The following is a 26,731-nucleotide window of genomic DNA, read 5'->3' on the forward strand; positions in this document are numbered from 1 at the left end:
TCGTAGTCGCCTCGTACAAACCTACAAGGGAATGCACGAGGAAAAGCACGCAAGTTATGTGGAGAAAATACTTTATGTCACATGATACTGTAATATTACATCTGTGTTGAAATTATATAATTTTTGCGTTTGTGGTTTATTCTGCCGAGATGAGCTCACACTTCTTCTAGCTATTACCTTATGGCTATTACAGGCAGTGGTCTATGTGAAACTCCCTGTAACATGGGAACATGAAACGCACAGGAAAGCCAAAAATCATATATATATATTTTTATTCTGGATCGCACATTTTATTTCTTCAATACAAACATTGCATTTATTGTGGCACATTTTGTAAAGTCCCTTGTGCAGTAACATCCTACGTTCACAACAGGAATGTAAAGCGAGACCATGTAAGTAATAACATCTTACAAAAAAGAACATATTCAAAAGCTATTTCACACTTGCTCGGTTCAGTACACTGGGGGTGCTGCAACAGCCTTACTTGGTCTGGTATGACCAGTAGCGTATGTAATGTTAGCAAACTTAAGCTATATATTTCTGTGTATCTGCACTGATCAGAATGTTTTCAAATTTAAAATGGTTTAAATGACTTCATGTCAACCAGCCACTTCACTCTCATAAGGCTCACAATGCTTGTCACAGCAAGGATCTGTTTTCAGCTAAAAACAGCACACTACCTGATGAATGTATTGCAGCATTTTAGCAGCTAAAGAGCCAGATATTTCTCTCAAGTATAGGGGGAGACCAGGTGGCCAGAAACTAGACTGCAAAAAAATCATGGTAATGTTGCTTCTGTAATTGTAAATATGCAACAGATCGCAAACAATTTTGCCATACCAACTTTGGTACCTAGTAATATATCAGTCGTTTTTTTTTGCTTATTGCTGCCCCCTTAAGGATAAATCAATAAATGCAGCTTTAAACATTGAAGATTTGGCCACCTGTGGCCCCAGTACCTTCTGTTTAACATAAGTTACAGGATATAGGCTTGCTTGGAGAAGGCCTCATTACTTTTGCCATCAGTAAAATTATCTTCAACAAATTAAAATACAAGAATCACAATCAAAAGTACACTGGTCCTCTGCATTATATACTGAGAACATTTAAGTGAAAAAAAATCAACAAAGATTCAACCATTAATATAACAGCGTATGACAGTAAACAATTCCCACAAATTAGACTTAATAGAACAAACGCCTACGACATGTTGATATGTCTGAGAAGATTTGATATTCATTGGCACTTCCATAAAGGCAAGCTGCCATTCAGTTCATTTTTTTTTTTGTTGCTTCAAGAGTAGAGGTATCACAGGCACACAAGATGGCTGTTTAATTTAGTAACTACAGTACCTGAGCTTCAAACCTGACTCACCATTTTCTACTCAAAAAAATACTGTGTATTGTGAATGAAGCTTGTTAGAATTGCACCAAAATCGTTCCAGCAGCAACAGTGGAGTCCCACACTGCACATGGTATTCACTGAGCCAGTTCTGAGCTCTCCTCCGCTGAGGCCTTGAGAACAAACACGGCGTCGTCCAGGACGTAGTAATCGTTGTACATGTCCCCTTCACAGAGGTATGGCAGCCGGGTCACAGCCTCCACCTCAAAGCCCGCCCTCCGGAACATCTCATTGGACAGGTTGGTGACTTGCTCCTCCCAGCTTTTTCCTTTGATTCTCACGTGTTCTTTGGGCCGCTGCCATTTCCCACCTGAGGGACAAAAGGAAGAGATTGTTTTTATATTAAATCAAAACAGAAAAGTGTCAAATTGGATAGGTTTGAGGCCAGTGGTTGTGATTGTCCTATACTGACCGACTTCCACATAGGGCTGGAAGGGAACCACTGCAGCCAGGATCAGTCTCCCCGTGTTGGGGACCAGCGAGCGCCTGATGTCCCCGAGGAGAGCCAGAGGGTCGTCACAGCGGTCCAGCAGGTTCAGACAGCTCACCAGATCGTACTGGAAACCGGTCTGCTGCCACTCGTCTATTCCCAGCACCCTGGACGTGACAGAAAGAAAAAAAAAATGATTGATTTGGTTGGTTTAAGTCATAAGATTGAGCTACAGTCAATGAAGCTGAAAACCTATGATATTACTCAATGGGAATTATCAGTGCTGAAAACATTTGAGTATAATCGGCCTAAAATGACCACCGATTTCACGGTTGAACTGCTATTCCAAACAGCTGTGGAAGAAGTGGAAGCTAGAGGCATTCATTGGAGAATTAGAACAGTATTTCTATGAGAGAAAAGAACGCTGAGGATGACTTTAAGAGGTTGTTATACTGGAAATGGAATATGGGCTGTGGAATGTACATCAGACTCACTTGTAATTCTTCCTCTGAAGATGCCACTTCATGGGCGCAGAGACCTCGGTTGCATAGACCTCTGTGAAATGGGCCCCCATCACCTCTGTCACGCCCCCGTCCCCGGCCCCCAGGTCCAGCAGTCTGTCCGCCCTCCACTCGGGCTCGATACGGAGCAGCTGCTGGAACTGATCGGATGAAAACACAAACATGGAGCCCCGACCCAGGAACCTGAGACAGACAGAGAGAGAGAGAGACAGACAGAGAGAGAGAGAGAGAGAGAGTTTGTGTGTCAGAGGGAGATACAGGCTGCAGGTATAACATGGAGAGGTGTGTCTGTGCTAAAGTTGTCACGATACTAGAATTTCAAACTTGATACTCAATACCATTTTCAATACTGCGAGGGGAAATATGACACAAAAAAAGGGGCACGAATTAAAAATAAATAACTAAAGGTTAGAGATGTAGTGAAAAAAGTAAGCTACACCTGTGACACATTTGCATTGCTGATAAAATATGGTTAGTAGGCTTAGGCCAGGAACTGTTTCAGTCTAGTTGCTGTCGGTGCTGTGAGGTTTTGTGTCAACACGAGGACACAAAGACAGCACTGTTGGTATCGATGCCTTTGAAAACGAGTATCTAATCTGATAGAATTTTTTTGTATCTATTAGAATCCAAGTATGGTTTTGTTCCCTAGTCTGTGCAGCTGGAGTGCTCACCCGTTGATGGAGGTGCGTGAGACCACAGGGCTGAGGACCGTGGACACAAAGGAGTGGTAGAGCTGTGTGAACATCCAGCCAGACTTCTCCACGCTGCTCTTGAGGAAAGCCTTGGTGCCAGTGTCCAGGTTACTCTGGACAAACAGGGGCTGCAGAGACTCACCCAGCATGTCAGGACGGCAGCGGTACCACTGGAACAACAGGGGGGGGGGGGGGGGGGGTGATTTACATAGGATATTTTTTTTTTTTTTAACCTTTATTTATACAGGTATATCCCATTGAGACCGAAGACTCTTTTGCAAGGGAGACCTGTTTTCCATTCCCACGTTACCATTCACACACACATTCATACACCGATAGCAGGCTAACTATCGAACATTCACACGAGGCAAGGTGGGTGAAGTGTCTTGCCCAAGGACACAACAACTATGACACAGGTGGTAGGGCAGGAATCGAACATCCAACCCTTTGATCATCGGCCGACCCGCTCTACCAACAGTCGCCCCATCATGGTAGGGGTGTCACGGTTCTCCAAATCCTCCATTCGATTTTAAGGTCACAATTTGCATTCTCATTTTTCCCCCTTTGAGACTGGATTATCGGTTTCATGGCACTACAAATTATTTAATGTTTTCATTCATATTAGGGTTAGCAAATGTGAAGCTGGCACAAGATAAGGTTGGTTTCGCCAGGCTAGAAATCACCCACACACACACACACACCCTGCGACCAGAAATGGCTCAGCAAGTTGATCATAATCATACAGATAGAGTGGATATGCTTCCACAACGCCAAGGCACCCAACAAATGTTTCATTGTTTGGGGACCATCTACGCCCTGCACTGTTTACCTATCTACCTACCTACCTTGAAATACCTCACTGTAATTTAAGCATGTAGATTGCAGCCATTCATGTTTCTTTTTTCTTATCTTCCTTTAATCTCTCTCTCTCTCCTTTTGTGGTTAGTTTGTACATGTCTTGAATATAGAACTGTAAAACTTATAAAACATTGTTTTCTCCTTTTAAAAAAATGGCACAAATCTAACCTTTGAAGCTTGTAATTAGGAAAATGGTAGACACATTATGTGCATTCACAAGACGCGGCCTCACATTCTTTGACCACAGCCCCCGGCCAAGTTCATCCACCTCACAGAAGCACTGATAGGTAATACATCACTCACCTCTTCCGTCTCCACCGCGGCCGCCTCGTTCTCGGTCACCATGTTCGTAAAGAGCGAGCGGGCCAACGGACTGCGGACGTACTTCCCCGTCCACATCCTCCTGACGGAAAACAGGAAGGCGACGTAACCCAGGAGCCAGGCTATAAAAACCAATGTCTTCAGCTGTAGGTGACACATAATGAACCAACAACAAGCCTGAGTATAGAGAGAGCCCACAGAGAAAGAGAGAGAGAGAGAGAGAGAGAGAGAACGGCGGCAGTCTGACTGGAAGAAAGCGAGCAAACTGGGCCAGTACTGGAGGTGTAGTACCGGTATTTAATATTAGATGGTCATAGAGAAGGTAATGGCAGCCAATTGTAAAGCAACACGACAGGGCATGTCTCCAGCAGCTCCAAAGACAACACACAAACACAAACCTGAGGGGTGGGGGGGATTTAAGAAAAGCCCGCTGCTATTTACTCGCCAACTTAGTTTCGCGAATCCATTGTATTCACTAATTTCTTTACACTAATCCACACTGTCTTTCCCCCGTGCGATCCCTGCCCATTACAACAACATCAGGGCACTTCCGCATGTTTCGCACTTCCTGGGTTACAGTTAAATGTGTCCCCACTAATTGCTTCTCTCTGCTGTATGGCTTTAGTTTCAGCTTTGTCGTGTTAGTTTATTTCGTTAAGAAGAGAAGATCGCCTGAATTGAAACCGAAATATGAGCCCCGTTTCTGCGAAGACAGGTAGCAGTCACTTTACATTGGGTGTTACATGTTTCTTTCTTTTGTACCAGTAATGTAACGTATTCGGGGGAAAACAACCCACAAACGAACAATACAAATGGGATTTGACGTTATGTTTCTTTCCGGGTAGATAAACACGAGTTAATGTTTGGTATATTAGCTTGTTTTTTGTATTGCGCAGACGAGTTGCTTGCCAATATTACGGTTAACTCTACGTCGCCCCATGCGTCGCCGCCTTTTCAAAGATATAGCCTAGCAAAGATTTTACCCAGCCATGTATGAAGAAGTACCATCTGAAATGAATGTGGGTCATTTATTTGTGACCCATGTTATGCATTAAAGGGGGTATGCATAGCTTGGGTATCAAATTAAAATGACCCAGGTAATGAATCTCTCTCATTCTCCAGATCCCCCTCTTCCCTTGTCATGTCTGCGCCTCCTGGTCCCACCACTCAGGCTGGTCTCAGCAGCCATCTGGGAAACGGTCCACAGCAAAGTAGTGGCCAACTATGGGCTGCTGGATGACTTTGTGACAGCAGTGACAGAGATGGTCCCGGAGCTTCTTCTAAGTCGCAGACAGAGGTGTTTGCTGAGCCTTGGCCTTCGGACTCAGGTACTGTATGAGGAACTTCCTCATATCACGTTCAATTTTCGATTTTTAAAAATATTTCTTGAACAACAAAAGAAAATGACTAAACATACATGAATGTTCATATAAGTAATAAAGTGCCTATTTATTATGTGTATTTTGGTGAAAGGTATAGTTAAGTTATGCCTAACTTTCACCAAACTTCACTTTATAATACATACAAATTAATCCTCTATATGCTATTAAACAATGATAAATTAATCTAGTGCAAAACTCACTTTTTGTAAAATCAATAAGAGTGCCTCTCTGCCTCCTCGATAAAATGTATTGCATCCCTTAAGAAAACCCAACCTTCTCTACTGTATAGGGACCAGGGACAAATGTCTTTGCATGAACGACATATAATATGGAAGAGAGCCGTTGGCTACAATGATTACCCTACATAAAGGGCAAATTGAGTTTCATTCATTTTTTAACTTCGTTCTAACAAAATAATTCCAATTTTCGACGATTCATTGATTTATCGACCAGCCCTACAGGAAGCGAGAACAGAGGTGGATTTTGCAACCTGCATTCAGTGAACTGTAACCCTTTTTGCCACTTTCACAATCACAAATGTTTCTTGGTTTTAGCTGACACTGGAGTTGTGTCGCCGCCCAGAGCAGACAGTAGACCTTAAGATGATTCAGCCACATCTGGATGTAATAACTTCCCTATGGAACACAGAGGTACATTCATCTTTATTTGATCTACCGTGTGGTTACTATTATTAAATTGCAATAATAATAATTACATCATTTTACATTTTATCACAGGTAGAGGAGTCAGAGGATAGTGTGTCAGCCTCGAACATCCTTGGGCTTATTCACACCCTGATTGAAGACCAGAAAGAGAGAGAGCACTTCTTCCAGGTAGCTGTCTCTCTAGTTTGACTTTGAGATTGTAGATATTTTTGTATCCTTTCTGTTGAATTGTGTCAATCATTGTTGATCAAGATTACTTCATTTTCAGGATGTTTTCCCAGTGAGATTTGGCAGCAAGTACTCTGAAGATATTCAGACGCTTGTGGAGATATTCCTAATGCAGCTTGACAAGTTGCTTACTGTACCAAACATTAAACAGGTAACCTACACTCTCAGCCTTTTGCAGTGACAAAATGTTGGACAAGTTACATCTGCAGCAGTGAAACATAGAAGAATAGCTCAAATCTGTTGGAATCTTTTTTGCTTGCTTTCTGGGAGTGACATAAGAGTATTGATATCAATGTCAAGTCAGGGTCTCTCGCACATTGTGAAATTGTATATTTCTATATTCGTAGCTGTATGTAGTGGCTGTTCAGCACCAAGTCTTGTTGTCATAGGGAAGTTGCCAAATTTGTTACCACCATGCCTGCAAAGAGACCTAAACCAACATTTTTGCTCCCTGGCATACCTGGCAACTTGTTTGATAGCCGTAGATGCTGCACAGAAGTTCTAGTCTAGCATGACCAGCCTGATCACGTGTGAGATTCACAACCGTTTATCTCTCGCATATCAGTCTGGCCTTTCTCCAATCTCCGTGGGGAGGAGTCCAGCCCCATACGTTAATGAAAGGCAGCCCTGATTGGTTCATGTAGCTGTCAATCTAGCCTCCCTGATTTCCGTCAGTTAGAGGAAGGCAGCCCCTGATTTTTCCTGTAGTCATCGTCGATCGACAAATAAGTTTGTGAGATATGTGTGGTCTCAGGGGGCTAGACTTACTACACAAACCAATCAGAAGCTGCCTTCCACTATATGGGATGAACGTTAGGTCAGGACATGGGTTTTGATTGGCCCAGTCATTTTTTGACCAGCTCCTCCTCCTCATGCAGCTTGGAGAAAGTCCAGTCTAGTCTGCGGGAGAGAAACTAATGCAAAGCCGGCGAGGTCAGGCTGGTATCGCCAGGCTACAGAAGTTCTGGGATAAACTGTCCATTCCAGCACACACAACTTTACCAAACACTGAGTTAAACATTTGAACTGCTTTTTAGGATTCAGTGGTGCTCATAGGCCTTTCACACCAAAATGAACCAAGAGTCAGTTCCAGGCTGGTGTTGGGGTCAGTTCAAAACTGGTTACAGCCTTATCCCAGTTATGAACCGGTTGGTTTCACATCGACCGGAGACAGCCATGGAGCCGGCAAGAGAGCAACGTGATGACGTCACTGTAAACGTGTGTGTACGTCACCCGACGCCGCTGCTCTTGTGGCTAACGCTAAAGCTACCGCTAGCTTTAAGCACAACAACAGCGGCGAATACGTCTTATTTTTACACTTGTTGGCTCTCGCTTTGCTTTCTTAAGCAAACAGGACCCATACAGCGTATTCTCGCCGGTCAATTTGATCGCTACGTTCGGTAATTATGTTATGTTTACGTCTCGTAGTAGCGGTGTTTTTAAATATGGCGGGCATGAGGTTTGAGTTGCTCTGGTTGGTCAGGATAATCCCTCCCCCAACCGTTCGCGCAAGCAGTTCTTATCAAACCCTGCTCAATCCTGGGGTATGAGTTCCCCCGGTTTTTACGGCCCGGAGCAGGCTCTCTGGCGGTGTGAAACCAAAACACTGGCTCTAACTCCGAACAAGCCCAGAACTAGCTCCGATTTTGCGGCGGTGTGAAAGGCCTATTAGTTGTAAGAGATGGCAAACAAATAGCCCGTTATTTATTCAATTCCCACTGTGAAAATTACTGAGTTTTATCGGCATTGGTAGATGTGTTTCTGAACTTTGGACAAAGTCAGACTTTTCCGTTTCCCCTTGGCTCCATTCTGCTAACAGTCAGTCACACTAATGGAATAATAAAAATATCTTTGCATCTCAATCTTGGAAAGCAAGCAGGTATTTATCTCCCAATGTTTGACAATTCCCCTGATTTGATCTTTCCCGTTTGCAGGTTGCCTGCATGCTCACCGATGTGCCTTCAGATTTTTCCCAATGTCTGAAGTCTTTCTGTCCATCTCCGGACCTTAAATCTCTTCTGGATTATCAAAAGGATCTCAGTCAACTAAAGATAAATGGTAAGCATGTAGAACAATTCAGATGGAAGACTGACATGATGATGCTGTTACAAGTGTACAGCACAGCTGTAATATAAGTGAAAGCCCTCATGAATATACAGTCCCCTCCAAAAGTATTGGAACAGTGAGGCCAATTCCTTTATTTTTGCTGTAGACTGGAAACATTTGGGTTTGGCACCAAAATATGAATATGAGACAATAGATCAACATTTCAGCTTTCATTTCCAGGTATTCACATCTGGATCTGATACAAAACTGTGAATGTGAAGAAAGCATTATTTGTAAAGGAACACCTAATTTTTAGGTGAGCAAAAGTATTGGAACAGATACATTTAAGTGAATAAGACTTAATATTTTGTTGCAATAACAACATCAAGCCTGTGACCCATTAGCATCACCAAACTTTTGCATTCTGCTTTTGTGATGCTTTTCCAGGCTTTCACCACAGCCTCATTCAGTTGCTGTTTGTTTTGGGGTATTGCTCTCTTCAGTCTCCTCTTTAGCAGGTTAAATGAATGCTCTATAGGGTTTAAGTCTGGAGATTGACTTGGCCGGTCTAAAATCTTCCATTTCTTGCCCCTGATGAAATCCTTTGTTGTTTTTGCAGTTTTTTGGGATAATTATCTTGCTGCATGATGGAGTATTTTCCAATCAGTTTGGTTGCATCTTTTTTTAGATTGGCAGACAAAATGTTTCTGTAGACTTCTAAGTTAATTTTGCTGCTGCCATCATCATGTGTTACTGTGTTGTTGTCAAGATGAACCTTTACCAAAGTGATGGAAAGGCTAAAGTATGGCGAAAGAAAGGATCTACTCATGACCCCAAACATACAAGCTCATCTGTGAAACACAGTGGAGGCAATGTCATGGCTTGGGCTTGCATGGCTTCTTCTCGGATGGGCTTATTATTTTCATTGATGATGTAACACATGATGGCAACAGCAAAATGAACTCAGAAGTTTACAGAAACATTTTGACTGCCAATTTAAAGAAAGATGCAACCAAACTGATTGGAAGATCCTTCCCCATGCAGCAAGATAATGACCCAAAACACATTGCAAAAACAAAAAAAATAGTTAATCAGGGGCAACAAATGGAGGGTTTCAGACTGGCCAAATCTATCTCAAGGGTTAAACCCTATAGAGAATGCATGTTACCTGCTAAAGAGGAGACTGAAGAGAGTAAACAAACAACAACTGAAAGAGGCTGCAGTGAAAGCCTGGAAAAGCATCACAAAAGAAGAATGCAAACGTTTGGTGATGTCAATGGGTCACAGGCTTGATGCAGTTATTGCAAGGGAAGGATTTGCAAACATATATTAAGTCTTATTTACTTAATTTTATTTTAAGTCTATCTGTTCCAATACTTTTGCTCACCTGAAAAATGTGGTGTTCCTTTACAAATAATGCTATCTTCTCAGTTGTGTATCAGATCCAAATGTAAATACCTGGAAACGAAAGCTGAAATGTCTCATCTATTGTCTCATATTCTGTTGGTGAGGACCAGTGGACTGTAGTGGACATATAGGTTGGGTTAAGGGGATTGTGTTGTATAGGTGGCGTCGGTTAGAACCCCATAAGACACATGAAGCTGCACGTGATCAGCAGAGCATTTTGTACATATTCATATTTTGGTGTCTAACCCAAATGTTTCCAGTCTACAGCAAAAATGAAGGAATTGGCCTCAATGCTCCAATACTTTTGGAGGGGACTGTATCTAGTGGTAAATATATTAAATACAGGTCCTTCTCATATAATTAGCATATTGTGATAAAGTTGATTATTTTCCATAATGTAATGACAATAATTGAACTTTCATATATTTTAGATTCATTGCACACTAACTGAAATATTTCAGGTCTTTTGTTGTTTTAATACTGATGATTTTGGCATACAGCTCATGAAAACCCCAAATTCCTATCTCAGAAAATTAGCATATCATGAAAAGGTACTCTAAAGGAGCTCTTAACCTAATCATCTGAATCAACTAATTAACTCTAAACACCTGCAAAGGATTCCTCAGGCTTTTAAAAACTCCCAGCCTGGTTCATTACTCAAAACCGCAATCATGGGTAAGACTGCCGACCTGACTGCTGTCCAGAAGGCCATCATTGACACCCTCAAGCAAGAGGGTAAGACACGGAAAGAAATTTCTGAGCGAATAGGCTGTTCCCAGAGTGCTGTATCAAGGCACCTCAGTGGGAAGTCTGTGGGAAGGAAAAAGTGTGGCAGAAAACGCTGCACAACCAGAAGAGGTGACCGGACCCTGAGGAGGATTGTGGAGAAGGGCCGATTCCAGACCTTGGGGGACCTGCGGAAGCAGTGGACTGAGTCTGGAGTAGAAACATCCAGAGCCACCGTGCACAGGCGTGTGCAGGAAATGGGCTACAGGTGCCGCATTCCCCAGGTCAAGCCACTTTTGAACCAGAAACCGCGGCAGAAGCGCCTGACCTGGGCTACAGAGAAGCAGCACTGGACTGTTGCTCAGTGGTCCAAAGTACTTTTTTCGGATGAAAGCACATTTTGCATGTCATTCGGAAATCAAGGTGCCAGAGTCTGGAGGAAGACTGGGGAGAAGGAAATGCCAAAATGCCTGAAGTCCAGTGTCAAGTACCCACAGTCAGTGATGGTCTGGGGTGCCATGTCAGCTGCTGGTGTTGGTCCACTGTGTTTCATCAAAGGCAGGGTCAATGCAGCTAGCTATCAGGAGATTTTGGAGCACTTCATGCTTCCATCTGCTGAAAAGCTTTATGGAGATGAAGATTTCATTTTTCAACAAGACCTGGCACCTGCTCACAGTGCCAAAACTACTGGTAAATGGTTTACTGACCATGGTATTACTGTGCTCAATTGGCCTGCCAACTCTCCTGACCTGAACCCCATAGAGAATCTGTGGGATATTGTGAAGAGGAAGTTGAGAGACACCAGACCCAACACTGTGGATGAGCTTAAGGCCGCTATCGAAGCAACCTGGGCCTCCATAACACCTCAGCAGTGCCACAGGCTGATTGCCTCCATGCCACGCCGCATTGAAGCAGTAATTTCTGCGAAAGGATTCCCGACCAAGTATTGAGTGCATAACTGAACATAATTATTTGAAGGTTGACTTTTTTGTATTAAAAACACTTTTCTTTTATTGGTCGGATGAAATATGCAAATTTTTTGAGATAGGGATTTTTGGTTTTTCTTTACTTTTTTGCCAAAATCATCAATATTAAAACAATAAAAGGCTTGAACTACTTCAGTTGTGTGTAATGAATCTAAAATATATGAAAGTCTAATGTTTATCAGTACATTACAGAAAATATTGAACTTTATCACAATATGCTAATTATATGAGAAGGACCTGTATATCTAGTGGTAAATGTATTATTGTTTGAATTTTTCAGCTAATCCAACAGTTGGCACAAGCATTCGTTCGGCTCTCTGTCTGCCACCTTTGACAACAACCTTGATGGAACGAGAAGAAACACAACTAGAAGCAAGAGTGTTAACTGAATACGTGGACGCATTCAACAAAGAACTGAAAGTTGGGATCGTTACACTGAGAAAAGGCCGACGTGATGTAAAGATTGGGAGTAAAAAAACAAAAAGGAGAAAGACAGTACCCACTTGTTCTACGTGTGGTAAGACTTACAGTCGCGCAACAAATATGAGACGGCATCAGAGGACCCACACAGGAGAGAAGCCTTTCGAATGTCCGGGGTGCAAGAGACACTTTCATTACCGGTCTGACATGAAGAAACACGCGTCAAATGTGTGTGGAGTCGCTGTGCCAAAGCCCCAGAACGGGCCCTCTGAGGTACTTGAAGACAAAAACGCCCAAGACCCAAAGCAGGGGGAAGATTGTGACCAACTCCAAACTCTACCTTTGAATGTTCGGCCTCTCGAAAAGGACTGCCTAGTAAATCAGAAAGAAGGGGAGGCTCCTTCTGGAGAGGTAGAACCCCTTTCCACCGTGCAAGATCTCCAACCATCAAGCAGAAACGTCCAGTTAATGGACAAAGAGCAAGACCAGGAACCTCATCAGAGTTATGGGAGGGCCAAGAAATCGAAAGGCTTGAAGTCGAAAAGGCCTGCAGATGCTTCCCTTTATTGTGCGGAATGCAACAGGTCCTTACCAGACACATTAGGACTTGAAACGCATAATCTCCTTCAAAAGCCTCGTCCGTGCACCAAGTGTGGCGAGAGTTTAAAATGTTACAAAGACCTCAACCAACACTACATAGAGGTGCACAATTGTAGAGCGCCTTGTGCGACCGAAAACTGCCAAAGACCGGTCATGCAACACAGAGGTCTACAGATGAAAAGCGGATCCCTAACACATAAAAAGGAGCAGTACAAGAGGGGTCCTCGACTTCCGCCAACCGCCAGGACTTGTCCTACGTGTGGTAAGACTTACAGTCGTGCAACAGATATGAGACGGCATCAGAGGACCCACACAGGAGAGAAGCCGTTCGAATGTCCGGGGTGCAAGAGACACTTTCAGTACCAGTCTGACATGAAGAAACACGCGTCAAATGTGTGTGGAGTCGCTGTGCCAAAGCCCCAGAACGGGCCCTCTGAGGTACTTCAAGACAAAAACGCCCAAGACCCAAAGCAGGGGGAAGGTTGTGACCAACTCCAAACTCTACCTTTGAATGTCCGGCCTCTCGAAAAGGATTGCCTAGTAAATCAGAAAGAAGGGGAGGCTCCTTCTGGAGAGGTAGAACCCCTTTCCACCGTGCAAGATCTCCAACCATCAAGCAGAAACGTCCAGTTAATGGACAAGGAGCAAGACCAGGAACCTCATCAGAGTTATGGGAGGGCCAAGAAATCGAAAGGCTTGAAGTTGAAAAGGCCTGCAGACGCTTCCCTTCATTGTGCGGAATGCAACAGGTCATTCCCAGACACATTAAGACTTATAACGCATAATCTCCGCCACAAGCCTCGTCCGTGCACCAAGTGTGGCGAGATTTTAAAAGGTTACAAAGACCTCAACCAACACTACATAAAGGTGCACAATTTTAGAGGGCCTTTCCCCTGCACCTCGTGTGACCGAACTTACAAGGATCTGGATTGTCTGTTCAGGCACGAGAGGCTCCACACAGGGGATGTCCCTTTCAAATGTCCCAAGTGTCCCAAAGAGTTCAATTACCTTTACTCTCTGATAAGACACAATATGATCCACACAGAGGAAAAGCCGTACCCGTGCGGTGTGTGCGGCGTGAATTTCAGATCAGTGTCGGAGGTGAAGGTACACACCCGCTATCACACCGGGGAGAGGCCTCACAAGTGCCAAGTATGTGGCAAGGGGTTCGTACAGCATTATTACCTCACCGCACACATGAGGATGCATACGGGGGAAAAGCCTTATCAATGTCCGACATGTGGCAAGTGCTTTAATGCCGGGGGTATGTTGAAGAGACACATAAGGATCCATACAAAAGACAAACCCTTTAAATGTTCAGACTGTAAAATGGCCTACAGCCGAGCGGAGCTTTTAAAAGCTCATGTAAGGAAATTTCATTGAATGTGTGCGATTTTTTTATTTTCTATTTAAAGGAAAACATGCATAATTTTCTTTGATTACTAACTCAATTCTTTAAAAGAATTAATAAAATGTCTAAAAAAAAACATATTTGCATTTCAATATACAATCTTTTACTATAGTTTATTTTTGTCTCGCACTTCTTAACGGCTTTATCGTGTTTCAACGAGACTTTGTACAAACACTTAAACTGTCGCCACCAGTAAGTACATCCTCCATGTCATTTGTCCACCTTGTTCGAGCACTATTAACATCGGACGCCATTTTTCCAAAAATATAAATGTTGTGCACTGGAAAGTTCGGTTTGGTTCCACCCATGGACCTATTATAAGAGGTTCCACCGGGTTCTACTGACCTATTATAAAAGGTTCCACTGCCATCCCTCTTCTGGAGTGTGTGTGTGGTTTCTGCACTGCTGCCTTCTAGCGGTTACACTGAAACCACAGCCCGCCCGTGCCATGTAGGGGAGACCAGGGCTAATAAGCACACTTTTTACTCTAGGGATAATTGCTCATCATCTAGACATCTTTCAATAGTCATTCCTACATTACATTGAAGCTTAAGGTGTTGGCTTGAAATGTGTACCCCTCTGTACTTTTTCTAACTTATTGTAATAAAGAAGAAATTAATCATCAAAGACACCCTTACACATTGTTGTTTGTTTGGCAGAACTAAATTTGAAAGTTTAATTTCATTGTCAAGTTGAAAAATAGGCCTACATAATTGTATGCATCTTAACACCAAATGAGCAAGGAATAAACAAACAGGAAATCCATTTTAAAGCTGGGGTATGTGATTTCTGATTGGTCAAAGTTAACATGAGCTGTACACTTTGGCTGTTGGGACTGTCCTTTCACTTTGGCACGACTTTGTTGGAGAGCGTGTCAGGGAGGGACCATGGGGGAGGGACCAAAGAGAACAAGTGGAGAGGTTGAGGTATTTGGATTCGAATCTCTATCCCAACTGCCATTTTCTCCCCAAATCCTCCACCCCTGCTTTAAGACCAACCTACTGTATGTAACAACATAAAGAACAAAACAAATAGGTCTAACAATAATAGCCTACTCAACTAGGCTACACACATCTTCTGTTTCTTCTTCCCCAGCTGGTGTGGAGTGCACTTGGTGCAGTAGTCAGTAGCAACTGGTGTAGTTTGGGATGGACTGGGTTGTTTTGATTTTGTTGACTTTTTCTCTTTTGCATGCTAGCTGCCTTTTCTTGCTCTATTCTCTCCTACAGCTTGACATTTTCTTTTGTTATTGGGTTCCTTTTCTGTCTGCAGCCTTTGGATAACATGAGACAACCAGCCCCCCCCCCCAAAAAAAATGTGACGACCAACCCCAACTGGAATTTCTTGCTAGCATCAAGGCCAACAACCATCTGATAACTAATTAGCTTGCTAACAACAATCTAAACTATAGCTTACCCTTCACACTTTTTTAGGGTAACACGTGTGTTGTTATAAACCCATTGTGTAAAAGCCTAGAAGAAAAATCCTGAGGAGCTAAATATTTTCAATTTGACATGAAAAACACAAACAGTCCTCTCACCTCAAATTCAGCAGTCTAACTCCAAGGAAGACTATGTAGGTGACCTCTGATCCCAATTCTGGATATTTACTTACCAAAATTTAAAGGTGCAGTGTGTAATATGACATCATCAAGAAAGTTCTACAAAGTTCAAGAATGCAACACTCCCTGGGTAACCCCAACCCTTTTGAATAATAACAGAAGCTACAGTGGCCTTCAAGGACAAGAACAATTCTAAATTTTAAACAATGCACCTGATGACATACCAACTATGACACTTTCAAGATGGCGGCACTAGGCCTTGGTCCAAAATATGCAGAAACATGGACATATATGAGACCCTTTCTAAGGGAAAAAATTATAATTCAAAAAAAAAATTCAGCCATTATGCACTAAATTAAATGTACTTATGGATATCATAATTACTTTCTACAAAATCTGCTAGGAAATAAAACCCAAAATTCTACACACTGCAGGTTTAACAGACAGCACCTTCTGGCAATAGTGACAACCATCCCGTGTGACATATAAACATGTTCTCCCCTACCCATGCATAGGCTACCTTGTACAGCCCAATCTGTCAACAAAAAACAAACCTAAACATATACAACAAACCCCGAAAAGAAAATGTTATTTTGAAAGCAAATTCGTAGCGATAATTAAATCCATTAAAGGTGCAGTGTGTAATATGACATCATCAAGAAAGTTCTAGAAAGTTCTAGAATGCAACGCTCCCTGGGTAACCCCAACCCTTTTGAATAATAACAGAAGCTACAGTGGCCTTCAAGGACAAGAACAATTCTAAATTCTAAACAATGCACCTGAAGACATTCCAAAAACATGGATGGCTCCATAAGACCTGCCTGCTCAATGTACAAAATGTAATATTAATATTTATAATTCTCCGCTCAGGAGGATAATTCAGATTTTTGGCAGAGGTGATTTTACACCAATGAGGACATACCTATGAATGAGGATATTGATTTTAGCTAATACGTTACTTCAAATGTTACACAGTGCCCCTTTAATGTTGCAGTTGCTAAACTAAGGCAATCCACTTTGATGATAAAAATCCACTATAATGCTATCACACTGGAGAAGAAGTTTGGAACTGGTGCTGTTTGAATAATGTTATGTTCACATCCTAGGAGCAAGAAAAAGGGTATTATTTGATTCTCTATATACGATCTATGTACGTTAAGATAGAAGTCTATTTATCTATGCACCACACATTTGCCAGCTACATATTATATTATAGTAGCAAAGTATACTGACATGTTGAAACAAGAGGTAAGATTAAGCATAATCCTTTGAAACGGCTTTATAAAAGAATAGTAGAAAATCTCCATTATTCTTATCTAGATAAAAGTTTAAAAAAAACCCAATGGCACTGATTCCCATTACCAGTGTTTAACCAGCAGGTGTCGCCACCACACTACAACACTGTCAGGAGTATTCCTTCATATCTCCAGGGTTCTGTGATGGGGCCGGGGCTGGAGCAGGGATTGAGGCGGTGCCATGCCGGGAAACAAGCACATTTCATTTTCCATATAAAGGTGGTAGACGTAGTAGAAATATGAAATAAAATTTATAAATACAAGTTGCAAGTTTCATTGTCCTTGCTTATAACCCCGAGACAGTGCCCCAAGTTGTGATTAAACTTTTTGGTCTGTTTTGGACACATCCACATCCTGGTTGACTTTACTAATGTAGCTAATGGCTTTTTCGTGAGATTACTGAAATTGTATTTTACTATCGTCCGTGGGATCCCTGCTATCCGCATGGTTATCCTGGAATAAACAGCTACAGAAAGTAGGCTGTAAAGTTAGTCGGAGTTAAGAAGGATGATGGATGCAGAGTAATGTGATTTTGCCTTCAAAATAAAATAAGACAAAAAGTGTCTGGCAGAGCTTCAAAAAGTTTGTCCGGAAGTTCTCAGAAATGAACGGTATATTTTCCTGTACATAAAAAACTTGTTTACAGTTAACAGCAACGCGTATATACATACACAATATAAAAAAAGACAAATTGATAACAGGCAGCCTACCTACCCAGCGCCGTCAGCAATGAGAGCTTTACTTTGAAATGTAAAACCGGAAGCTATATATATTAATGTTACCGCTTGACATGAGCTCGTGCTCCGTCTCGTACGGTCCAGCCGCGCGCTCCCCTCAGTAACTACGGTGGGTTTGTGTGTGCTGGCCACCTGCGGTTCACTGTCCACAACAGGTGAGAACACTGCTCTCTTTATAAACTTATTTTATTCAGAAAAAGGTAAGTGAAACGACCAACCATTTATACAAGTACTGTCGTGTCACAGAAGGAGAGAGGCGTGTGTTTTGTGACTTTGAGCTACTCGAGTGAGTCGGAACACTGACAGTTTAGACTGACAAGTTAGCAAACGAGGAGACGCTACACGTTGGAATGATTTATATGTTCAGTATCAGCTGAACAAACGTAATAAATGTGTCCGAAAAGAAAGCCTGGCTGCCTGGGTTTAATAGCCGTGTCTGTGAAACTGCAGTAACCGTCTGATGATTCTTCACAAAAGCCTGTAGGCAACTTCATGGGAAACGATAGAACTGACAAACATAACATTGCTGCTGTTTTACTTTAGAACATGCGTTATAACTTTTAACGAGCAGTGAGTTCTTCATTGTAAAATCGGCATATGCCTACTCAATTGATCAAACACAACCTTACATCATAAAGTCTCAACTTTATAGGAATGTTTCATCATTCTCCTTACCACCTCTGGTACAGGCAGAGATGTAGGCTACTGAGATGTAGGCTAGGTAATAAGCACAGATTTTGTCGTTTTTGTTGTGGGCCGAATTGGCAAGAAACAGTGGCCTAATTATTTTGTCTATAGATGATCTATAATTGATGTGTAGCCATACATTTGCGCCGGACCAGCAAAATGGGATTAAATTGCCAGAGGTGAGAATTGGGTTTGGTCTGAAATGGTCTGCATTTGATTTACCGGAGTGTTACAAGGACATTTATGCTCTAAAAAAACAACCACGCTATTGAGTTCCCTTGAGACCCAAAATCCTTGCTGCTTTAAATAATACTCTTCACATAAATACGTAATGATGTCTTTATTGTGGGACACCTGTCACTCAGGATTGCACGAGAAAGTCACCCATGGGCACTATTGAACTACTTGACTGCCCATTGACATTTAGGCTAACATGCCCATTTGGGACTGGCAGTCCTTGTTTACATTCTGGCTGGTGTCGACGTAGTGCTATGCTGTTGTTTACTGCACTGGCTGGCAAGGTGCCTGGCTGGTTTTAGATCATGTGTCAGGGCAGAGCTATTGGCATCTGCTGCGGCTGGCATGTACACACTGTTGCACGATGGCCTAAGGATTCAGAGGAATTACCTATTCCTATCTGTGCAACAGCCCTAAATAGGCTGGCAGACCAGAAAAGCCGCCTAGTGTTTTCTAACTTGTAAAGTGTAGCCTACTCTAGAGACATATAGTGGTTGACCGATATGGGGTTTGCAATGGCCGATGCTGATATTTAGATAAGCAGGCAGGCTGATATATTATTTTAAAAATCACATTGTTGTTGTTGTTTTTCTTTTGCATTTGATAAAATACAAATGTTTAATACAAAAACAGAGAACCACAATTGAACTTAAAGGTGGAGTCAGCAATTCTGGAGAATACCTGTGGTCAAAATCAGTGGATATTTCCTCACTGTGTGTGTGTGTGTGTGCGCTGAACATTTTTTTATTGTACTTATACACAGTGTAGGCTATTTAACCTGGTATGTAAACAAAGGTTGTCCACTGTAGCTAACAACATGCCCGTTTACAGAGCTTAGGCTGTGTATTAACACTGGATTTCTTTCAGCGCACACAGTATGTACCGGTTACGGACAACAGTGCGGCGAATCAGGCGATTTTCACTGATTTTGACAAAGAATCACTGACTCCACCTTTTAAATAAACAAAAATACATGTAAACAGAAAAATGTGTATTACAACAAGTATAGCCTATAGTAACACATTTAGAACAAGCAAAAAGACATAGAATCAGCAGGACTAAACATTAAAAAGAGAAAAACAAACAGGGAAGCTAGGGGGAATATTTGTCTTGGGTTAGGGTGCATGTTAAGGTTCATATTTGTTTATAAGTGTTTGTGTTGGCTCTATCAAACATTGCTATAAGGGACTTTTAGATTTCTGTCCAGCCGCCTGTATTAAAATAGAGAAAAATACAAGGTAAAAATTTGAGTTAAAAAAACTAATATAGAGTTTTTTTTCTTCACTTTGCTGTCCCAATGCGATTTGGATTTCAGGAAGAAAAACAATGTTTGGAAGCATGCAGCGGTCAGCTCTGGCTGGCTGGAGAAAAAACACAAAACAGTTTTTTCCCCCAAAAGACTTTAAAGCAGAGATCGGGCTTTAGAATGACGCTTCCTTAAAGTAGGGCGGACATTACGGTTGGACAGATAATATTCCTGCACGGACGTATGGCTACAAGATAAGTAGAATGCTCCTCTGAGGCCAAGCTTCCTGGAATCTGAGAAAAAAAAACTGTTGGGTCGAGTTGAAGACAAAGGCCCAGTCCTGACAGCTTCCATCCATCAACAGCTGTCATGTTGATCCATTTGCTCTTAAAGGTGCAGTCAGCCATTCTGGAGAATGTTCTTGTTGCCAAAATCATTCGGTCAAAATCAATGATTTTCTCAACAAAAAACAAAAAAAAAAAATCATCAGACATATCTTTGACGTGTGTGCAGCATTTGTGAATTATCAGCAGACAGATTAGCGAAATATATACGAAAATAAACTGTTAATAGAGTATTGGCTCCATCGTCTATAGGCCTTTTTGATTGGAGACATTTTGACATGTCAGAGAAGCACACATCAGAAAATGATTGGCTGCATTCTATTTAGCTGCTTCAGTGTCAAGGTTCTTGGCAGCTCACCTTGACAAGTGACAATTTCTCCACTGAAAAAGTTAAGCATGCTATTCTGAAGATTATTACCAAAGGATCTCTACACACTATGTTGTTAATTGTCTGATGATTTATGATTACATTTTCTTCTTAAACACATCCCAAATGATGTAATACAATCTGTTCTGTAAAAACGTTTGACTCTAATATGCTGTTAAAAAGGAAATACAGATTTTAACTCTGGCTTTATCTAATATATAGATTTTTAAAGACATGCAAATTCACAGGTACAGTACATAGATATTGCCACATTTGCATATTTATTCAAAGCTATTTGTTCCAAACATATTTCACAAAGATAATCTATACGTTAAATATGTTACCCTATTCACCTACAGTGTCTCGCATTATGAAAAAATCCCATAGACCTAAAGTGATTGATCTCTCTCTCTCTCTCTCTCTCTCTCTCTCTCTCTCTCTCTCTCTCTGTCTCCCCAGTATTCCCTGTGCAGTGTATAATGGCAGGTTGGGGCTGTGGCTGCCTTTGTCCAGGTTGACAGAGACGGACTATGAACACGTACTATTCACACCTGCAGGCGACTTTTAAACCTCACGTAGTGCCACTGTAACTCCAGATCCAAAATGGCTTCCAAACCCGCCGGTCCCCATTGACACACAATGGACTCCCTATACCCACAACAACCACCTCCTGGACCAGTTCACTTGATTGCTCCTACACTCTAGATGTCCTTCTACTCACAAACCCCATCTCATGGCTGGCATTCAGCAGCTACGTGTTAACTGTTTGCTGAGCCCATTTGCCTAAAGGAGCACTGAATAAACAAGGAAAAAAGGGGGGGGAAAAGGCATCCCTGGCGATTGGACTGTGTGCGGTTTTGTTTTTAGGACTGTCACCATGGGGAAAGAGCAGGATCTACTCGTGGCAGTGAAGAGTGGAGATCTTCTGCTAGCACACAAACTTCTCTCCAAAGTCAAGTGCAACAAAACCAGTGAGTATATGGAGCCCACAGAGGCCCGGGGATACATGGTGGTGTGTGTGTGTGTGTGTGTGTGTGTGTGTGTGTGTGTGTGTGTGTGTGTGTGTGTGTGTGTGTGTGTGTGTGTGTGTGTGTGTGTGTGTGTGTGTGTGTGTGTGTGTGTGTGTGTGTGTGTGTGTGTGTGTGTGTGTGTGTGTGTGTGTGTGTGTGTGTGTGTGTGTGTGTGTGTGTGTGTGTGTGTGTGTGTGTGTGTGTGTGTGTGTGTGGAGTCACTGTAATTGTTTCCACTATGAAATACAGACTCAGATAGTAGAGCTCCCTCTGCCTTTGAGTGATGTTGTCATTGCTCCTAAACTACTGTACTGTACATTTAGTTTCCTTGTAGATAACTAACCACCGGATCAGTTTCTGCCTCTGACCGCGATATACCCCCCCCCCCCTCCCCCCCGAGGCATGTCGGTGGGACAATTTGAAACTAAGTGGATTCAAACTGTGGCACAACTCCCTCCAGCTAATCTCCTAAACGCACAGGCCCTGACAGCGCGTGTGTGTGGGATGTAGGGCCGCTTTCTTCTTCTCCTCCATTTTCCCAGAGCTCCTTATCTGAGTAGATTTCCAAGTCATGCGACAAAGTGAGCTCACTTTTTTTTTTTTTTTTTTTTTACCCCGAGCCCATTGTAGTCAAATGACAGGGGTTGTTCTCCAGTCCTTATCCAAGCCCGGGGGAAATGGTTAAGGCCAAAGCGCGGGGCTTGGTTGTGTAAGTTGAAGCAGTCTCTTTGTGGCTGTTATCTGTTGCTGTGCTTTCATCATCAGTATGGCTTGGCTGCTCAGTCAGTGACAAGCTCCGGGGAACAAAGCTGTGGCTGTCAGGGGGGGAAAAAGCCTGCTGTTACACACTTTCAACACTACACACACAGACACTTTGCAGCCAGCGCCGCCCCCGGCAGAGGATATTCAAAGTGATATTATTGTCTTTTTTCTTTTGTACTTCTGCTAAGGACTTCTGTATGGTGATTGGTGAACTAGCATTGACTAGCCAAATTAGCTGGGGATTATGTGGCTGGAGCTGGGTTGACTCTCGTAAACTAAATGAACCCTCAACATACAAACACAGCAGCTGATCACATAAAAATACATGCCCTGTGTACTTTATGCCTTTATGGCTCAGGTTAGCACCTGCACTACAAGAGCAATATAAGATACTTCCCACAATTCCCACAATTTTGAATGTTCCTGTTGCCTGTTGCTAAGTGCTAACCTGCGGCGCCCCCTATTGCCCTGCTTTGGTGAAACCATTTGCCACACACGTGCTGAAGGTACCAAGTTTGGTATGGTTAACTTATGGCAAATAAACAGCTAAGCCCACACTTGTGAACATGTTTTGGTCAATGGAGGCTATGTTTCTTGACCAAAATGTTAAATCATGCCAACCCATCATGGTAGACCACTATGGTCCAAGAGAGGCACACTGATCTAGACTGGAAACATTACATTGCATTTTTTTAAAGAAATAGTTTTTGGCATTTGTGGGGGGCCCATATGGGTTAAGCCAAAAAAATATGCTTTATGATGATAGCATTTATGTTTAATGAGTTATAGACAATTAGCTAGTAAGCCCCACCCCTTGCGAAGACGTTTTGGTTGATTGGGGCAGCAGCATTACATAAGATAAAAGATTAGAAATTGTTGCACACATGGAAAGAAAAGTGTATTTCCCCTGTAGTCTCCATCCCTCACACACACACACACACACACACACACACACACACACACACACACACACACACACACACACACACACACACACACACACACACACACACACACACACACACACACACACTGCTTTCAGCACAGCCGATCCTCAAGGAGCCCAAGCAGGAGGTCGTAAATGGTGATGGTCGACTCATTTGTCACTGGAGCCAGAGCCTGCAGTGTGTGTGTAACAGCAGCAGCGGAGCAGATTTTGTGGCTGGCAGTGATGACCTCCACTGTCTCCCATATACAGCACACAGGCCTGTCAATAAGGCCTGATTGATTGGTTAGGAGTGACCTGCTTTAAAAAGGTTTTTAAAAACAAGCCCGCCCTAAAAAAAATAAAAAAATAAATAAAGTTGTGCAAAGTATTACTGGTGGTAGGACATTTACGTCACATACTTACTTTATGTAATCTCTGAACATTGAAACGTTTTGCTAACAAAATGTTACAATCCAAAATGTTTGACTCTTTACCTAACGCAATATGTGATCATCTAATAGGCAGATGGCTACGAGCTGTACTCATACTTTCATGTTTGCAATGAGAAAAAGCCTTTTTATAGGATAGACATTTTTGCCAACTACACCAAAAACTAAGAATAGCAATATGTTATAATAGCAAATATAATAGCAATCACTCTTTGGGACTTTGAGATTCAGATGTTAAAGGAAACAAACACGGCTGCTCATGATTATATTCCAAACCTTTTGTGACCTCATTGTGAGTGTAGGTGATATTAAGTTAACACAACAACTTGTCCATAAGTGCATAAGAGGTCAGGTGCTTTTTAAGCTGTCATGGTGGTGGTGTCAGGCTGACATGCTGGACATTCCCCCCAGGCTATGAGCCTTGGGCCGGGGCAGGGTGCAGATGGAGCAGCGAGGGAGGGAGGCACCTGCCTAGCAGCATGGACTAAGTAATGGAACTGCAGGGAGTGGTGTAGGGGTAACCCGGGGGTCAGGGAGTGACCAAACATGTGGTGGACAGACAAAAACACTTACTGTTGGTAGCAGTAGGCGTCTGATCTGCTGCTCTGGCCTGAGTAAAAAGGACTAAGGAGAAGGGGACTGTGTGTGTGTGTGTGTGTGTGTGTGTGTGTACAGGCTTCATTGTGGTGACCAGTTTTAGCTTTTTACCATCGAAGTGAGGACATTTTTGGAAAGTGAGGACATTTTGCCTGATCCTCGCTTCTTCAAAGGCATGTTGGTTTAGGGTTTAAGTTAGAATATGGATTTGGTTAGGGTAAGTGTGTGAGGGGTTGGGGTTAGGCAATTAATTCTAACGGTTAAGGTTAGGGTAAGGGGCTAGGGAATGCATTATGTCAATGGGTGTACACAGATAGAAGTGTGTGTGTGTGTGTGTGTGTGTGTGTGTGTGTGTGTGTGTGTGTGTGTGTGCGTGTGTGTGTGCGTTTGCTGTCATGTTGTGGGTGGTTTGTGGTATGTGCCAGCTTTACACAAGACTGACACACTAGGTGTAGGATAACATAACAGGACCTCACATACTGTATAGTGCAGCACAACACAGCTGCCAATGGGTATACTGTATCCAGAGCCAAGGAAGTGGTGTGACATCCAATATTTGTTTAATGAGTAACAGCGCTGGAGGTCGCTTCCTTTTCCTGTTCCTTCCTTTTATTTACTTGTCTAATATTTCAGAATACTGATGGAGAAAATTCATGTGGCGTGGGAGAGGGCCCTGAATGCCACATTGTTTTTTGTTTTTTTTCGTATTCACTATTGGACTTAGAATTATTCATTAGAGTTTCACCCACCACTGAAAAATCAACGCTCATAACACAATGTCGTTTTCTTTCACACATATCCCAGCTCTGTGCAGAAGTCAATTGCAAAGGTCTAGAGCTGAAACTATACTCCATGAATTGCAACGCAAAATCGAAAAATAACAAATCAAGTAGTATTTACTATCAATTATTTTAATATTATCTCAATTTTATATTATGGCAAATATCTTTGGATTCTGGACTGTTAGGCAATATAAGTAATGAGATGTATACCCTGTACTCTCAGAGATTGTTTCTTTCAAAGCCTTTGCCTTCTCATCCATTATGGGTAAGTTACCTAATCTTTACAATTCTACAAATGAGTGAGTCATGCAATAGGAATTTGTAAAGGGGTATTTTAGTTTGATAAGTTTAGTTTCCTGAGGCTACTTAGTTCCTTGCACTAATCGGTCAATAACAACTGATAGAATTTGTTAAAATCTGGGGCTCAAAGTCTGTCACTGAGCCAGCCACCTACCATAATATTTCCTTTTAAAACATGGGCATGCACCTGTCCCTCACATCTCATGCCCCATTTCTCCCCTCCCTCACTGTTTGAAGACCCCTAGTTTAAAGGTCATATACTATGCTAGATTTCAGGTCCAACATTTTAATTTGGGTTTCTTTTTTTAAAGATGACTTTTTGGGGCATTTTTGCTTTTTATTAGACAGATTGGGGAGACAGTTTTGAAATGGGGCAAAGAGGAGAGGACATGCAGAGAACTGACCCGGGCAGGATTCGAACCCTGGTCCGCTGCGGGGCCTTGGCCCGGGGGCTCAACTGAGCTATGGGCGCCCCCCCCTTAATTTGGGTTTCTACTAGAAACTTTTTTCATGTTGTAGATTCAGATTCAGGGGTATCTGGGGGTGTTTTCTAGGTTGGTAATGAGGGGGCATGGCTTCCCCCTTATGATACATCATGTTGTAAGGAAGGTGGAGCAGGACAAAAAGAGAGGGTTGTTTCTAACATACTTTGAGCATCTCTAGTCACACCTTTAATAATGTTGAAAAACCAATTTGCACAATATGTGACCTTATACAGTTGTTTGTGTTATGGCTGCTGTAGCTTTTGTGATGCCTTCAGGAAGCAATGGTAAAGCGATTTGGGAGTCTTGCGGTGTCCCTGGGGGATTAGCAGTGTGGCCCTGAGGGCGGGCTGACGGACAGGGGAGCTGAGACGGGAGGTTTTCTTCTCCGATGAGCCATCTGCTGTGCTGCTGACATCAGGTCGGCTGCTCACTCACTCACTCAGTTAACTAAGTGGACTTACCCCACAGCCTCCCTCTTTTTGCTTAGCTGTTGCTAGCTGACACATCAGGTGTGTGCTTGCTTGCTGGTTGTAGTCTGATACAGTGGTTGCACAGAAAAGCTCCTGCAACTCTTGTCCAGCAACTGGCATTCTGACTGACAGCTTGACCTGTAAAGTCATGTGGAACCCCTCTCACATACTCTTTAGTGGGAGTAAACTGAAGTGGGTGTGGCTCCGTGCCTGACTGGGGACCATTAGACCCTTAGAGGTGCTTCAAAGGCCTTCCTAATTACAACGTCTTTTGTTGTAACACATGATTGCTTTCATCTTGACCCACAGCCCAACCCTCTCCCTCTGTCCTGCTTAAATACAAGGTCCCCGTAGGTAGATTCGCAATAGACAGATGGACA

At 42.6% G+C, this 26,731-nt stretch overlaps 3 protein-coding genes across 8 annotated transcripts in view; 2 read left to right on the forward strand and 1 right to left on the reverse strand.

Moving 5' to 3' along the window:
* Positions 1-284: 284 nt before the first annotated feature.
* On the reverse strand, positions 285-4,762 carry mettl9 (methyltransferase 9, His-X-His N1-histidine; the record flags this gene model as incomplete). Of its 5 annotated transcripts, none has more annotated exons than XM_080049448.1 (6): positions 285-1,711; positions 1,814-1,998; positions 2,326-2,535; positions 3,024-3,214; positions 4,206-4,367; positions 4,622-4,762. In XM_080049448.1, 5 exons carry the CDS (start codon positions 4,299-4,301, stop codon positions 1,479-1,481), a joined length of 915 nt encoding a protein of 304 aa, XP_079905574.1. In that variant the 3' UTR covers positions 285-1,478. The 5 variants fall into 5 exon arrangements, with proteins under 5 accessions (XP_079905574.1, XP_079905576.1, XP_079905577.1 ...); XM_080049450.1 differs by having other exon boundaries at positions 4,206-4,345; positions 4,622-4,761; XM_080049451.1 differs by having other exon boundaries at positions 4,206-4,302; positions 4,618-4,732.
* Positions 4,763-4,804: 42 nt separating this feature from the next.
* LOC307267205 (uncharacterized protein) lies at positions 4,805-14,613 on the forward strand. Its single transcript, XM_080049466.1, has 7 exons — positions 4,805-4,938; positions 5,346-5,551; positions 6,160-6,255; positions 6,343-6,438; positions 6,539-6,649; positions 8,433-8,556; positions 11,944-14,613. Exons 1-7 carry the CDS (start codon positions 4,914-4,916, stop codon positions 14,064-14,066), a joined length of 2,781 nt encoding a protein of 926 aa, XP_079905592.1. The 5' UTR covers positions 4,805-4,913; the 3' UTR covers positions 14,067-14,613.
* A 3,142-nt stretch (positions 14,614-17,755) lies between these two features.
* Positions 17,756-26,731, forward strand: part of LOC307267191 (caskin-2-like) — a 58,294-nt gene continuing 49,318 nt past the window's right edge. For both annotated transcript variants that reach the window (XM_080049445.1, XM_080049446.1), the window contains exons 1-2: positions 17,756-17,842; positions 21,028-21,539. In XM_080049445.1, the coding sequence (XP_079905571.1) occupies positions 21,446-21,539 (94 nt within the window). In that variant the 5' untranslated portion in view covers positions 17,756-17,842; positions 21,028-21,445. The remainder of the gene's footprint in view (positions 17,843-21,027; positions 21,540-26,731) is intronic.

The sequence above is a fragment of the Ammodytes marinus genome, assembly GCF_949987685.1.
Source record: "Ammodytes marinus genome assembly, chromosome: 20".
Taxonomy (NCBI): Eukaryota; Metazoa; Chordata; class Actinopteri; order Uranoscopiformes; family Ammodytidae; genus Ammodytes; species Ammodytes marinus.

What these genes read in the sequence shown, in the direction of transcription:
- LOC307267205 (XM_080049466.1), top strand. Translation starts at nt 4,914, where the DNA reads ATGAGCCCCGTTTCTGCGAAGACAG. An exon ending in GCCTTGGCCTTCGGACTCAG is followed by an intron (nt 5,552 to 6,159) that starts GTACTGTATGAG and finishes TCTTGGTTTTAG; the next exon opens with CTGACACTGGAGTTGTGTCG. An exon ending in CTGTACCAAACATTAAACAG is followed by an intron (nt 6,650 to 8,432) that starts GTAACCTACACT and finishes TCCCGTTTGCAG; the next exon opens with GTTGCCTGCATGCTCACCGA.